Source organism: Eutrigla gurnardus (assembly GCF_963514095.1).
Source record: "Eutrigla gurnardus genome assembly, chromosome: 11".
NCBI classification, from domain to species: Eukaryota; Metazoa; Chordata; class Actinopteri; order Perciformes; family Triglidae; genus Eutrigla; species Eutrigla gurnardus.
In genome coordinates, this window is record NC_139925.1 from 22659065 (window position 1) to 22672540 (window position 13476).

The 13476-nt window shown below is 40.1% G+C and overlaps 1 protein-coding gene across 1 annotated transcript; it reads left to right on the plus strand.

Moving 5' to 3' along the window:
- Nucleotides 1–6655: 6655 nt before the first annotated feature.
- On the plus strand, nucleotides 6656–13263 carry LOC311021068 (anionic trypsin-2-like). Its single transcript, XM_084021380.1, has 6 exons — nucleotides 6656–6706; nucleotides 10535–10727; nucleotides 10816–11004; nucleotides 11176–11237; nucleotides 12765–12904; nucleotides 13035–13263. Exons 1-6 carry the CDS (start codon nucleotides 6667–6669, stop codon nucleotides 13185–13187), a joined length of 777 nt encoding a protein of 258 aa, XP_083877506.1. The 5' UTR covers nucleotides 6656–6666; the 3' UTR covers nucleotides 13188–13263.
- Nucleotides 13264–13476: the final 213 nt, after the last annotated feature.

The following is a 13476-nucleotide window of genomic DNA, read 5'->3' on the forward strand; positions in this document are numbered from 1 at the left end:
AATGCGTAGTTATCATTTATTTTATTCAAGGCTTCAGAATATAAAGGGATATTGTTTTGTATAGTGGTGTTATTAAGAACTTATGTGTATGTACATCAACGGGGCGATATCTGCGCGCGGATTGTAGTGGGCCGGTCTGGACCAAAAAGTCCAGGGCCAAATTTTTGTCCCAGTCCACCCCTGCTTTAAGGACTACAGCTCACATTTCAATTGCCTTGATGTGCCCCAGTGGTGGTATCAAGAACGGCAGGGTAAATGTGATGATGGTGTGCTGGGAATCCTAACCCCAGTGTGTGTGATCGGGCTCCATCTAGTGGTGAGGTTTCAGATTGCAACTAACTGAAACTTCTCCCCAAGTGTGTAAAACCACGGTGGAGACACGTGAAAAGGTGAATGACCTCCTCTCGAGCCAGTGTTTGGTTTGTCTGCCCTGGTCTTCTGTAGAAACACGACAGACTCTGTGAAGAGGCCCCACGCTGTATGTGGATATAAACGGCTCAAAAGTTTCTTATTATACACTAAAGAAAACAACTTTATTCCATTTGTGTCAATACATCTCTCCAAATACTAACCTTTTAAACAGTTGTTTAGCATTTGGGGAGAGTACACTTAGTAGCTCTCTTTAAACATTGGAAACCCACATGGACCTGTATTGGCCTTTTTTTTTAGAGGGGGACAGGGGGAAGATTGTGACTTCAAAACGGCATTTCACAGGTGATGTCACGGTGACTAGGTCCACTTCTTATCTACAGTCTAAACATAGCAGTCGAAATAATTTGACCTCTAATGGGATACTGCGAAGAAATCCGCCAAAAGATCCTCTGAAGTTACCGTGGAGGCTCAGGGTTCAAACCATAAACCAGCTCTGTATGTAGTTTACCTCAGGATCTCTCAGGATCAGTATCAAGCCATTATGTCAGACCAGATGCATGTTTTTTTAATCAGTGCAGGGAGCTGCAGATGTGGATAAAGTAAAGTAGCTGAGACGGTGTCACTAAACCAACCACGGTGATGTGAGCTGAACTTTGCCAATCTACTTGTAATTATAGATTTTAAAAAAGAGCTGCTGGCTGCGTCTTGAGGATCGCTAAATTACCTTAAATCACCATGGAGGTGCAGCTTTTACACATTTTCACATGATTGTTTCTATACATATATGCAGGTAAAAAAAATAAGCCTGAAAGAAAATTTGCAGTGAATCAATACAGTATGTGTTTTATGTCTGCTGTCATGACTTAGCATTGCTGATGGACAATTTTAGGTCAGAAATATGTCTGCATCCATATCTTATGGGAATCAGTGGTATAAATGCAGCGATGCAGATGTCTTTAATTCCTTGCAGGCATCTCACTGCAGCCTTCACTGGACATCTACTCCCCGTCAATCAAACAGCAGAAGCATATGTTCTTTGAAAGCTGGATCCAAAATATCAAGCTGTCATTTTGATGAGAAGACGGGATGATTCACACCGGCTGTTAGGAAACTGAATGAAAGAGGGATTATTCAAGTGCACAGCTCTCTCTCATTCTCTCTCTCTCTCTCTCTGTCTCTCTCTCTCTCTCACACACACACACACACACACACACAGCAAGCATTTATTGTACTGGCAGCGATGAGCAGGAAACCACTAAGTCCTGCCCCTATACGTTTCCATAATTTACATGCAAACTCAACATTACTGAACCGAAAAAATCCACTGATAAACATTATGAGACAGGCAATTGTTTTATTTCTCATTGGGATCATTAACAGCGAATGAAATTTGCTTCTCGTTCTCTGATTAAAATAATGATTAGGTGAGAGACACCTGCAGCCATGGTGTCAATATGAAAAAAAAGGTTAATCTGGTGCCTGTTTTCAGACCACGAGTAAAGTATTGCTATTAGCATATGCAGCTTACTGCAGCTGACATTAGCAAAGACTGTAACAAAAACAATGTTAACACAAACTCAAGTCTTGGAAAGAAATCCATTATCAACAGTATATAAGTTTGGTGTATTACGGTTGGAAACAAACTATGCACACAGTCATACAGTAAATGAGTACAAGGCATATCAGACTGATGGGTCCATTAGTATGAGATCAGCTGTGGACACAGAAATACGTGATCTGCTGGCAGAGATAATTAAAGTACGGTGGCCGGGAGGTGCAAACCAAAATTACAAAATGTGAAACACTTTTACAAAGCTAGAGACAAATTTACATTTTGGAAAACATTTTTACATATCATAAAACAAAATTACATTACCGAAACAAATTTACATTTCATAAAACAAATTAATAAGACACAAAACACTTTTACAAACGCTGAGACAAATTTAAAAGTGGTGAAACAGTTTCCCAAAACAAATTTACATTACATTTTCATCAACCGGAAAGGGAATGTACCAACTCTGGGGTTGAACCGGAAGTGATAACCCAGCATTGGCCAAGTTGTTGTTGTCATTGATGGAGTTCATGGTGACCCAATGTGGACAGCGACTGAGTGGTATTTTGCCCGTTTTCTGAAATGTAAATTTGTTTCGGTAATGTAATTTTGTTTTATGATATGTAAAAATGTTTTCCAAAATGTAAAGTTGTCTCGAGCTTCGTAAAAGTGTTTCCCATTTTGTAATTTTGGTTTGCACCTCCCAGCCACCGTATTAAAGGATGAAGGACTGCTGAGTATACATGTGTTTATTCTAATTTATTCTATTTCACATTTATAACCAGCAAGAAGGGAAACAACGGATACCGCTGTAGCAAATTTATTTATTCTGAAGGGGAAGTGAAAATTCAATGTGTTAATATGACACTTGTAATCACATAGTGGCCTCACGTAAACACACACACACACACAGACACACACACACACACACACACACACACAGTCGCACAGAGGCAATCATCAACACTTAAGTGCCCACCCACGGGAGGCTCACATCTCACCAGCACACACTGATGAGCTGCTGGTCGACCTTGGCCAAAGACAGTGTAACTCTGCTGCTTCCCTGATGAGAAACCAGTTTTATATATATATCCATTGTCTACCGCTTATCCTGTATTCAGGGTCGCGGGGGGGCTGGAGCCGATCCCAGCTATCATTGGGCGAAGGCAGGGTACACCCTGGACAGGTCGCCAGTCTATCACAGGGAGACATGTAGAGACAGACAACCATTCACTCTCACATTCACACCTACGGGCAATTTAGAGTCATCAATGAACATGTCTTTGGACTGTGGGAGGAAGCCGGAGAACCCGGAGAGAACCCACGCTTACACGGGGAGAACATGCAAACTCCACACAAAAGGAACCCGGGCCGACCCGGGAATCAAACCCGGCCCCCGGGACCCTCTTGCAATGAGGCAAGAGTGCTACCCACTACACCACCGTGCAGCCCCATATATATATACATATTACACATTTTAATCAGAGTAATCACAGTGTAGCTGTGGATTAATTCTGATTAATCACCATTAATCAACATTTGTAATACCCCAAAAATACCCATGTTCTCTGTATATTGTTGTGGGAACAGAAAGATAGTATGTGCACCAGAATTTGAGGCCTCTACAATTAGGGATGCATCGATACCACTTACCAAGTACAAATGAAATAAGTAAATTAAGTACTGATATGAGTACTTAATAATACCATTACACTTCTAACAATAACTTTGAAAACATCAACTTTGTGTTTTCTGGAGGGATATTTATAATTAACTGTTTAACTGTGCTGTCAGTTACAAAGAAATATCAAAGATTAAAAAAGCTAAGCAGCAGCTTGTCACTGGCCAGAGTCGTTGCAAACGTGGGGGCTGACCCCCTTGACTTCTATCAGCTGTCTGACAACAAGACCCAGGACCTTAGCATGTTTTGTTCTGTAGTTGTCATTTATTCACGGACAAATACGTGGAACACAGACTGAACTGCAACATCCATGCTGTTGGTTACTGGTGAATGCAGACTCTGCTCTCTCTCTCTCTCTCTCTCTCTCTCTCTCTCTCTCTCTCCCTCCCTCCAAATTGCTAATTTTACAGCCCTCATATTTATTATGTGTGACCGCTCCTAATTCCACATCACCTGACACCCTTAGCAGCAGCCATGCATGTCTTGCCTCACAATTACATTTAGCCTAGTCTCCTAAAACTTAACTTCCCCACACACAACAAAACTGCACTTGGTATTATGCGAGTCCATGGAAGTCTACGTACGGAGGTTTGTGTGGTGGACGGGTCAAAAGAACCTGCAGGGCGTTCACCAGGAGACTGATGTTAGTGCCCTTTGTGAACCAAGTACTTTTGTTGTATTTTTTCTTTTTTTTCTTTTTGATTTTGTTAACCACGTGATAAAAATAGTTTCAAACTGGGACAGTTCATTGTGGGGAAAAGAAATTACTTGAAATCTAATTGAGTGCAGTTTAGTTGGATTGGAACGTCATTATGTAGGTGCTTCAACAGTGAATGAGCAAAACCTGCTTAAGTGTGAGTTGTGTGCCTTCTCTTTGCAACTGAAAATTATTCATTAATATTCATATATATATATATTGTATATCTTTTTTAAGCATGATCTCTGGCTCTGCCATGTTGAATGCTTTCAGCTCTCATTGTATTTTCATATGTAACTATGTCCAATGAAGATTATATCAGTTACATAGTAAAATATTTCCAAAATATTTCCTTGTGCCGTTTGCTTATCAGTACAGAGGAGCTAAGGAGAGGTAACAATAGTCATATTCAAAGTTTTTACAGGCCTTATGGTGTGATACTATGTCATATTTTAATGAACTATGCTTGAGCACACTACTCTTGTCTCTATCTTATAGTAGTTTTACATGGGAATCGGTGGTCATCTAACTGAAACATGAAGTATACTGTTTATTTGCTTGTAACTTAATGGAGGCCTACTGGGATATTGTCCCTACCTATATTCCCAGGCTATATGTCAGGTATTGCTCTGTATTCATAAGTTTGATCACTCAAACAGTACATTTACCAAGAGTGAGGAAAACTCTCTCTCTCTCTGCCACATGATGCCATTGATGTCAGTTAACACAGGCCATGGACCCAGCTGTATCACTTAGCCTTATCAGTTTGCAACCTTTTCTTCCTCTAGTGCAGGGGTGTCCAATATTATCCAAGTAGGGCCGCTGTAGGTGCAGGTTTTTTGTTTTTGCCAAGCACTACCTCACCTGATCCAACTCATCAAGGTCTCGATTAAAGAGTTAATTATTTGAATCAGGTGTCTGAGTGCTGGGCTAAAACAAAAACCTGCACCCACACCGGCCCTTCTTGGATAAGATTGGACATTCCTGCTCTAGTGCTTGGCTCCCAGTTTGTGTTAATTAAATTGGGTTCCTCAGTTAAAATAAATAAGAATCCATAGTGTTTTTAAAAAACATTGTGTCCATAGGCACCTGACTGAAAGAGCTGTCATGTATTTTGTCAACTCTCTGACAGTATGTGAACAATGTATGTCCAAGACCAACCAGTTCGGTCTTCATCTACCCATCTGCCTCTTCCGTCTAGACTAAGGGGCTGATCACACCGAGACACATCACTAGAAATGCACCAAAAGACATTATTTTCCTATTGTATGCAGTGCGCCTGGTGTGCTCTCCTCTATTGAGTTTTTTTGGACGTGCTTTACTACTTAACCACTTCCTTCCTGTTTTGATGCCGGTAGATGTGGTAGGAACAGAAGATGACAAATGCAGACAAAAGGTTGGTGTTAGTGGTTTGTAATGAAGATGAACAATATATTTTTCAACATGTATCTTTTGACGGCCAAACGCCCCCTGTTTCATTTTGCATCAGAGTTTCGTCCACCACCTTTGGGCAGGGAATCCTTATTATCACCATACTATAAATATTATTTCTTCCTCTCATCCATCAACATCATGATCCCCATCCCTTCCTGCTTCAACCTTCTCTAGGTCCCTTAATATATCCCTTCACCTTCAACACTGCTCCCCTCATCTTCAATACAATAAACGATTTAAAACCCCATCATTATTGCCATGGTCTATGTTCGTGAAGCAGAGGATGAAGTATCCAGTATTTCACAAAGAAAAAGCAAACATGAAGGCAAGAAAAACTATGACGTAGTTTCACACCATAACTTCTGAAAACTGACTATTATTGCCTCTCCTGAGCTCCTCTGTTCTGATCAGCCAACGTAACATTCAAATATTTGACTAAGTAAGTAATGTAAAACCTGTTCTTTAATCTTCAACTGACATGAAAATACTCTGAGAGCCGAAGACAAAGCAGAGCCAGAGATCATACTTAGAGAAATATGTATTTTAAAAATGTATAAATGAAGTCTTCAGTGTTTTTGCAGTCCAGTCAAAATTAAATCCGCCTCAATGTGACTTGTGCTTCACATTAAACACTGCAGACACACACACACACACACACACACACACACACACACACACACACACACACACACACACACAGTCTACTTTCATACACAGGAATGTTTCATGTCGGTGTATTTTATGTTGGGTATGTCATTTTCCTTGATACTTGATAAGTGAGTGAACATTTGCAAACCTTTGCAGCCAATGGGGTTGTGTTGATAAACCTCCATGAGGTGATTGGATGCTGGAAGGCCGACCTGAAAGGTTGAACATGTTTAAAAAGGCACCACTTTTACACCAAAAGGGAAAGAGTCATTGATCGAGATGGCTGGTATGTTGCGTCTTCTCTTTCTGATCTGGGCTGGTGAGTATTCAACCGCTGCTGCTTACTTTACCCATTCTAGATGCTTTCACATAGTGTTTACTTTGCTAATAGTGTGCTTTAAATTGACTTATTGTTTTTACACCCAGTCCCATGGCAGTTTGTGAAATAGTCAAGAAATGCAAAGAAAAAAAAATCATGTTCATGTACATGAACCAGTAGATAACAATAACATTTTAAAATCGATTTGAAAAGGGATAGGAAGCATGTATATCTTCTGTTAATGCCCGTTAACGTCCTGGCAGCTGAGCTCAGATCAGTTGGCGGTGTGAAGTGTCTGTGACTGAAGCAGAAGTGAAGCCAGACGATGTGTCTCAAGTGTTCGGTTGGACAAGAGATAAACTGTTGAGCTTCATGTCAATGAACTGGGCCCGGTTTCCCGATAAAGTCCACTCTTAGCGTGCTACGAAGACTCCTACGTTATGACTTACCAACGTTGTTTACCACTATAGTCGTGGTTCCCGAACGGTCTCTTAGGAGTCTTCTTAAGAAACACTCCTTACGTCGTACGATGACGTCTTTGGTTCAGCACGAGGATGCGTTGTATCGCTGCCATAGTTTTGCCACCGTTCACAACCGTCACCGGCGTCCATTTATGACATTTCAGCCACTCAGACCCTAATTGTTTGTCAATGTGCCAATTTCCCAAATTGCTTGCAGGATTGTGCATGCCTTGACATTGACTAGGCCTAATGGGCTAATTAAATGACACTGTAATATACCTAGGCTACTTCTGAGGTTGAGGTAAACCTTAGCCTTGTGATGAAATGCAGTCGCATTTTATTTTTATTTTCTTCATGAATGACTTAAAACCATTTGTTACAGCCACCTTGCTGTTTTTTACTTTTAATATAATTTATTTGTGGCTTTGGAGTATGGAAAGTTTTTGGATGACAAAATGATTTCGTATTATTTTCTTATTTGTTCTCGTGTGTTATTTGACGTTTGTCATCGTCATGGGGGCTGACGAATGTTTGTGTTGGCCGATGGATGAGCGTAGCCTGGTAACATACTTTGTTTTGACCACTACTGTTGATATAAATTATTTGTTTGATATTTTCTTCGTTAAGATGGCATTTTTTACCTAATTTACAATCGCACTGGATTACTTTTTTGTTCCTGGAAAGGATTGAATAAATATTTTTTCTATATCGAGAGTGTGCGTAACAATACATTCACGTTTTTACGTGGTTCATCGCCACAAGAAACTTTGGTCGAAATGGACACCAAAACACAACACTGGCAATATACAGTTCCATGCGCAACGGGGATTTCTGGATTACTGTACAGTGGCGGCGACTAGCGTCAGAAGCTGAAACATCACTACGGTAGAGCTAAGAAGGCTCTAAGAGTGCTCCAGACCACCCTTACCAACGTATGACGTACGAAAGAGATTCATAGCTAAGGGCCCGGTTTCCCGATAACGTCCACTCTTAGCTCGCTACGAAGACTCCTACGTTATGACTTACCAAAGTTGTTTACCTCTGTAGTCGTGGTTCCCGAACGGTCTGTTAGGAGTCTTCTTAAGAAACACTCCTTACGTCGTTCGTACACGGCGCTGTCCATAAAGAAAGTGATGAAATCGATTGCTCAGAGTTCCATTTTCCATTTCATGCGCAGGTGCATGACAGCACTATATTATAAAATGTAGGCTATTGCAGTGTTTGAGAATAAAACATTGCTAGAAATCCTTCTAGGCCTAAACATTTATTTAACCATGGTCGAACATACTACCATAGCCTATACTGATTTAAAAAAAGATATAAAAAATATAGAAACAGCGGAGGAGATTGAGCCAATTACAGCCTTAATAACATGCGTATTTGTTGCCGTTGTAGTCGAAATTTATGCAATATAGCAGCGTCGGTCTATATATCCATGGGATTGAAGTTGATCCTTATGAAATTATGTATTCCAACTAAACGGCTCCGAGGACGGCGACATCTTTGGTTCAGCACGAGGATGCGTTGTATCGCTGCCACAGTTTTGCCATCGGTCACAACCGTCACCAGCGTCCATTTATGACACTTTTTAATTGTTTGACGATGTGCCAATTTCCCAAATTGCTTGCAGGATTGTGCATGCCTTTACTTTGACACTGTAATATACCTAGGCTACTATTGAGGTTGAGGTAAAGCTTAGCCTTGTGATTTTTCTTTTTCTTCTTTTTCTTCATGAATGACTTAAAACCATTGGTGAAACACAACACTGGCAATGTGCAGTTCCATGCACAACGGGATTTCTGGATTACTGTACAGTGGCGGCGACTAGCGTCAGGAGCTGAAACATCACTACGGTAGAGATAAGAAGGCTCTAAGAGTGCTCCAGACCACTCTTACCAACGTATGACGTACGAAAGAGATTCGTAGCAAAGAACGTTTCGGGAAACACGCGAAATATTAAGTAGGAACTCTAAGTAGGGGTTACGAATGACGTAGCATTAAGAAGGCTTTAAGAAGGCTTCGGGAAACCGGGCCCTGGACAGTTTTGTAAAAGTGAACTCAGTGTTGATGGGTGTGTTACCAATATTAATTAAAAACAGTTCGCCTTGCAGCATTTTCTACAGAGTGAACATTCACATTTACATTTCGGGCATTTAGCATAGATTCTTTTGTCCAAAAGTGATTTACAATAAGTACATTTGTCAAAAGAAAGAAACCACAACATGGTAAATGGTAAATGGTCCTCATTTATATAGCGAGTACTCGACCCCAGTACTTGAGTAAGAGTACAAATACTACTGGTCAAAATTTACTCCGTTACAAGTAAAAGTAGCTCAGTCGACATGGTACTCAAGTAAAAGTAAAAAAGTACTTGCTTTTAAAGGTACTTAAGTATCCAAAAGTACATGCTTTTAAATTTACTTTAAGTAAAAGTAAGAGTAAATTTCAAATAGCCTAAAATGAATGTTTCTAGGCTTAACATAGTTAATAAATATTTGTGTAAAAAAGGCTTTGGGGGTTCATGTCTTCCTGCACCACCAGTAAATACCATCCACTGCTATGCGCTATACAGTCACACAAGATAAGTAAAATCTAATACAATACATATACCTTTAACTAGTATGACTAGATTAACATAATGTATCTTACAGTGTGATATTGCCAAGGAAACTGCATCGAACATAGCCCATCTACAGGCATCATTATCACACTCAGTCTGAGACTCAGCCGTTGTCACGGTTTTGTGTTGACAAACACAGTCGAGAGCGTGGCTACTTTGGCAGTATCCTTATGGGGAGGGATTACGTATTTCCGCTTTTACGTAGATCCCAGTGGAGAGCGTGCACTGTGATAGGGTTCCTTCTTTGACAAACACAGCTTGTGTCCAATAGTATTTAAAAAAAAAAAGAAAGAAAAAAAAAGAGCAGACCTGAAAGTTACGAGTACTTTTCAGCCTTTCTAGAAATGAACTTGGATCCTCTGGATATGTACTTAAGTACAGTACTTAAGTAAATTTACTCCGTTACTGTCCACCACTGACTACAACAATGACTGACATTCACCCATTCATTCACACATTCACACACTGACGGCGGAGTCAACCACGCAGGGAGACAACCAGCTCTTCAGGAGCAATTAGGGTGAGGTGTCTTGCTCAGGGAAACCAGGCACTCAGCTAGGAGGAGATGCTTTTGTCCAAAGCGATTTACAATAAGTACATTTGTCAAAAGAAAGAAACCACAACATATTATTGCTGATAAAGTAAGAGCTAAAAAATAGATACAAGTGTTAGATCCTCATCTGAGTTAAGTAGGGGGGGGCAAGTTGTTCTCTACAACAACCTCTGTTGTAACCGATTCTGTTTCAGGTGTCACGGTGAGCACGGTGGTGGATCTGCAGAAGAGAATCCTTGGAGGTCGAGCATGTGAAGAAACTGAGCATCAGCACAATGTGTTATTGTATATGGAGAAAAAAAATGTTGTCCCTGTGCCCAGCTGTGGTGGCTCTCTGATCAGTGACCAGTGGATTCTGACTGCAGCTCACTGTTGGATAAAGGGATGGTGAGGAAGTTACTAAAAGTGACTTGTTACTACTGACCCATAATATCATCATGTGGTGTGTTTACAGTAAACCTCTACTCTTTTTTAGGACCATGAGAGCATATTTAGGTATTCATCTTCAATCAGGACAAAAGGAAGACATCCCTATCAAGGAACATCACATCTATAGTAGCTTATTGTGGAAGAAACATGACATCATGTTGCTGAAGTTAGATAGAAGATCTCGGATTCCACCCGTACCACTTCCTCTCTGTGGAAATAATGCAGTTCCACCTACGTGAGTCATGATTATTTTCCCCTTTAATAAGTCTGAAAGCTCATCCCTTGAGGAAGCAAATTGAGAAATTGCAGTTGAATCTTTTTTTTAAATGTACTGAGAGTGATGAATGTAATTGTTTCCCCCCCAAAGGAAATTGAGATAAAAGTGTTTGTTTTTATTGTTTTTCAGAGGTTCTGCCGTTCAGATATCAGGCAATTTTATCACAACTCTGGACGGTGTTGGTAAAAAACGTGAGATGAATCTTGTTTATTTTATATTGACTATCATCTGCATTCATCAGTCAGTGTACTTATTTTTGGTAGCGCTGCTGATTATAATAATTGTGTTTCTTATTCATCATATTCATATGACAGACAAAATCAAACCAATTTACACATGTTTAGCCCCTAGAAAGCTGCAAAGCCCCATTTTTATCCTTTTGAGGGGGGGACAGAGGATATTTAGAGGCAGATAGTAGGTCAACATTGGATGCTTGATAAAAGTTGTGTTGCTTCAAGTTAATATATAAAGGTCCCAGCTTAAAAAAATCTTCTGCTGGGTCCATGCCAGTCAGGTTGTATGGACACAGTTGTTGAATGCAAAAAGTGAGCTTTAATTAATAGAGCTGATATATAACTGACAGGGAGCAAACACAGGTAGGCAGACGTGAGAGCAGGCTGAAAGCTGATCGCTGGAAAAACGGAAAAAGACTGTCAAGACTAATACAACACAGGAGGAAGGCAGGAAGTCAAACCAACACAGAAAATTTCACCAAATTCGTATTTTATCAAAAGTCAAGCCTTATTTATCTTTTAATGACTTGGAAAGACTCATCCATGCTTTTATATCATGCAGGCTCGATTACTGTAATTCGTTAAATGTTGGTCTTGACCAGAACGTGGCTGCTCACCTTTTGACTGGCACTAAAAAACGTGACCACATCACCCCTGTTCTGGCCTCACTCCACTGGCTTCCCATCCGCTTTAGGATTGATTTTAAAGTGCTATTAATTGTTTTTAAGATTTTAACTGGTCTGGCTCCTCTATATCTGGCGGAACTTATACATGTACGAAATCCAGCCAGAGATCTACGGTCATCCAGTGAGTTGTTGTTGGATGTACCTCGATCAAAATTGAAGACCAAGGGAGATCGTGCCTTCTCTGGCTGCTCCTAAACTCTGGAACAGCTTGCCATTACATGTTAGACATGCGGGTTCCATAGAGAGGTTTAAGTGTGCTTTAAAAACACATCTTTTCACCTTGGCCTTTGGATCCACAGGGACTTCTAATCCAGCCAGTTTTGTTTTTGCACTAGTGTTTCTGAATATTGTAGCAGTGCACGTATGTGCATGTGTATGTATGCGCATATGTTTGTATATGTGCATACATACACATGCACATACGTGCACTGCTACATGCATTTGTGTGTGAATATGTGTGATTATATGCATGTTTTCTTGCTTCTTGTACATGTGTTCTTTTTGCTTTTGTCTCTGCTCTGTGAAGCACTTTGGATGACTGTTACAGGTATTTTTAACTGTGCTATATAAATAAAAGTGAACTTGAACTTGAACACAGAGAGCAGGAAACTTCCAAATAAAACACGAAACCAATAGATGGCATTTCATAACAATTTCACCAACTGCCAAATAATCATATAATCCTGAATTATCAGATCTCAACGGTAGGTTTACAGTAGAGTTTTTTTCATTTGTTGGTGAAATCATTTCTTGTCTACAAGTTAAGTAGATAATGTTAAACTCTCTCTCTCTCATCTAGTAACAAGCCTTGCAGACACTCTCCAATGTATAAGCACCACAGTTGTCGACTGTAGTCATCTCCCGGGCTGTAAGTACCTCAGAGACAAAAAACATGAACACTGGCTCTGTTACAAAGAACCTGGAGTGGATTTATCTGATGTGAGTTGGCATGGCTTCTAATTGTATACCTTTCTCTCTCTCTCTACTATCATCACTAGTTTTACCACTTTAATATGAGTTTTTCAATAAATAACGCAAAAGTCTCCAACTAACAACATTTCTCTCTCAGGGCGACTCTGGCGGAGGAGTGATTTTCAACGGCATGATTTACGGTGTCCATTCATTCAGTTCTGACCATGCCTGTGATGAAGCAGCTGGATCTATGAACGTCTGTGAATACATGGATTGGATCATAAAAAAGACTGGCATTAAAAGACCCTGACCCATGTCCAGACCCAGACCAACATTGAGATGTTGTGAACAGTGTTGTCAGTAATAATAAAATGATGATGACTCACGATTGTTGTTGTTTTTGATTTCTCTGTCGCTGAAATATATTTTCGTTAAAGCTCCATGAATCAGCATCTTTAAATCTGCAGTATTCTTTTGGGCCATATGGGCATTGTTAACTTCTACCGTTCAAATGACTTCTGTACACATATACCCTCGTAATAATAACAATAAATCAATTAAACCAAAACAAACAAAAGAAAATGAATAATAACATAAAA

Coding starts and splice junctions, on each gene's coding strand:
- LOC311021068 (XM_084021380.1), top strand. CDS start 6,667: ATGGCTGGTATGTTGCGTCTTCTCTTTCTGATCTGGGCTG. Junction 11,238..12,764: donor GGACGGTGTTGGTAAAAAAC/GTGAGATGAATC, acceptor TCTCTCATCTAG/TAACAAGCCTTGCAGACACT. Junction 12,905..13,034: donor CTGGAGTGGATTTATCTGAT/GTGAGTTGGCAT, acceptor TTTCTCTCTCAG/GGCGACTCTGGCGGAGGAGT.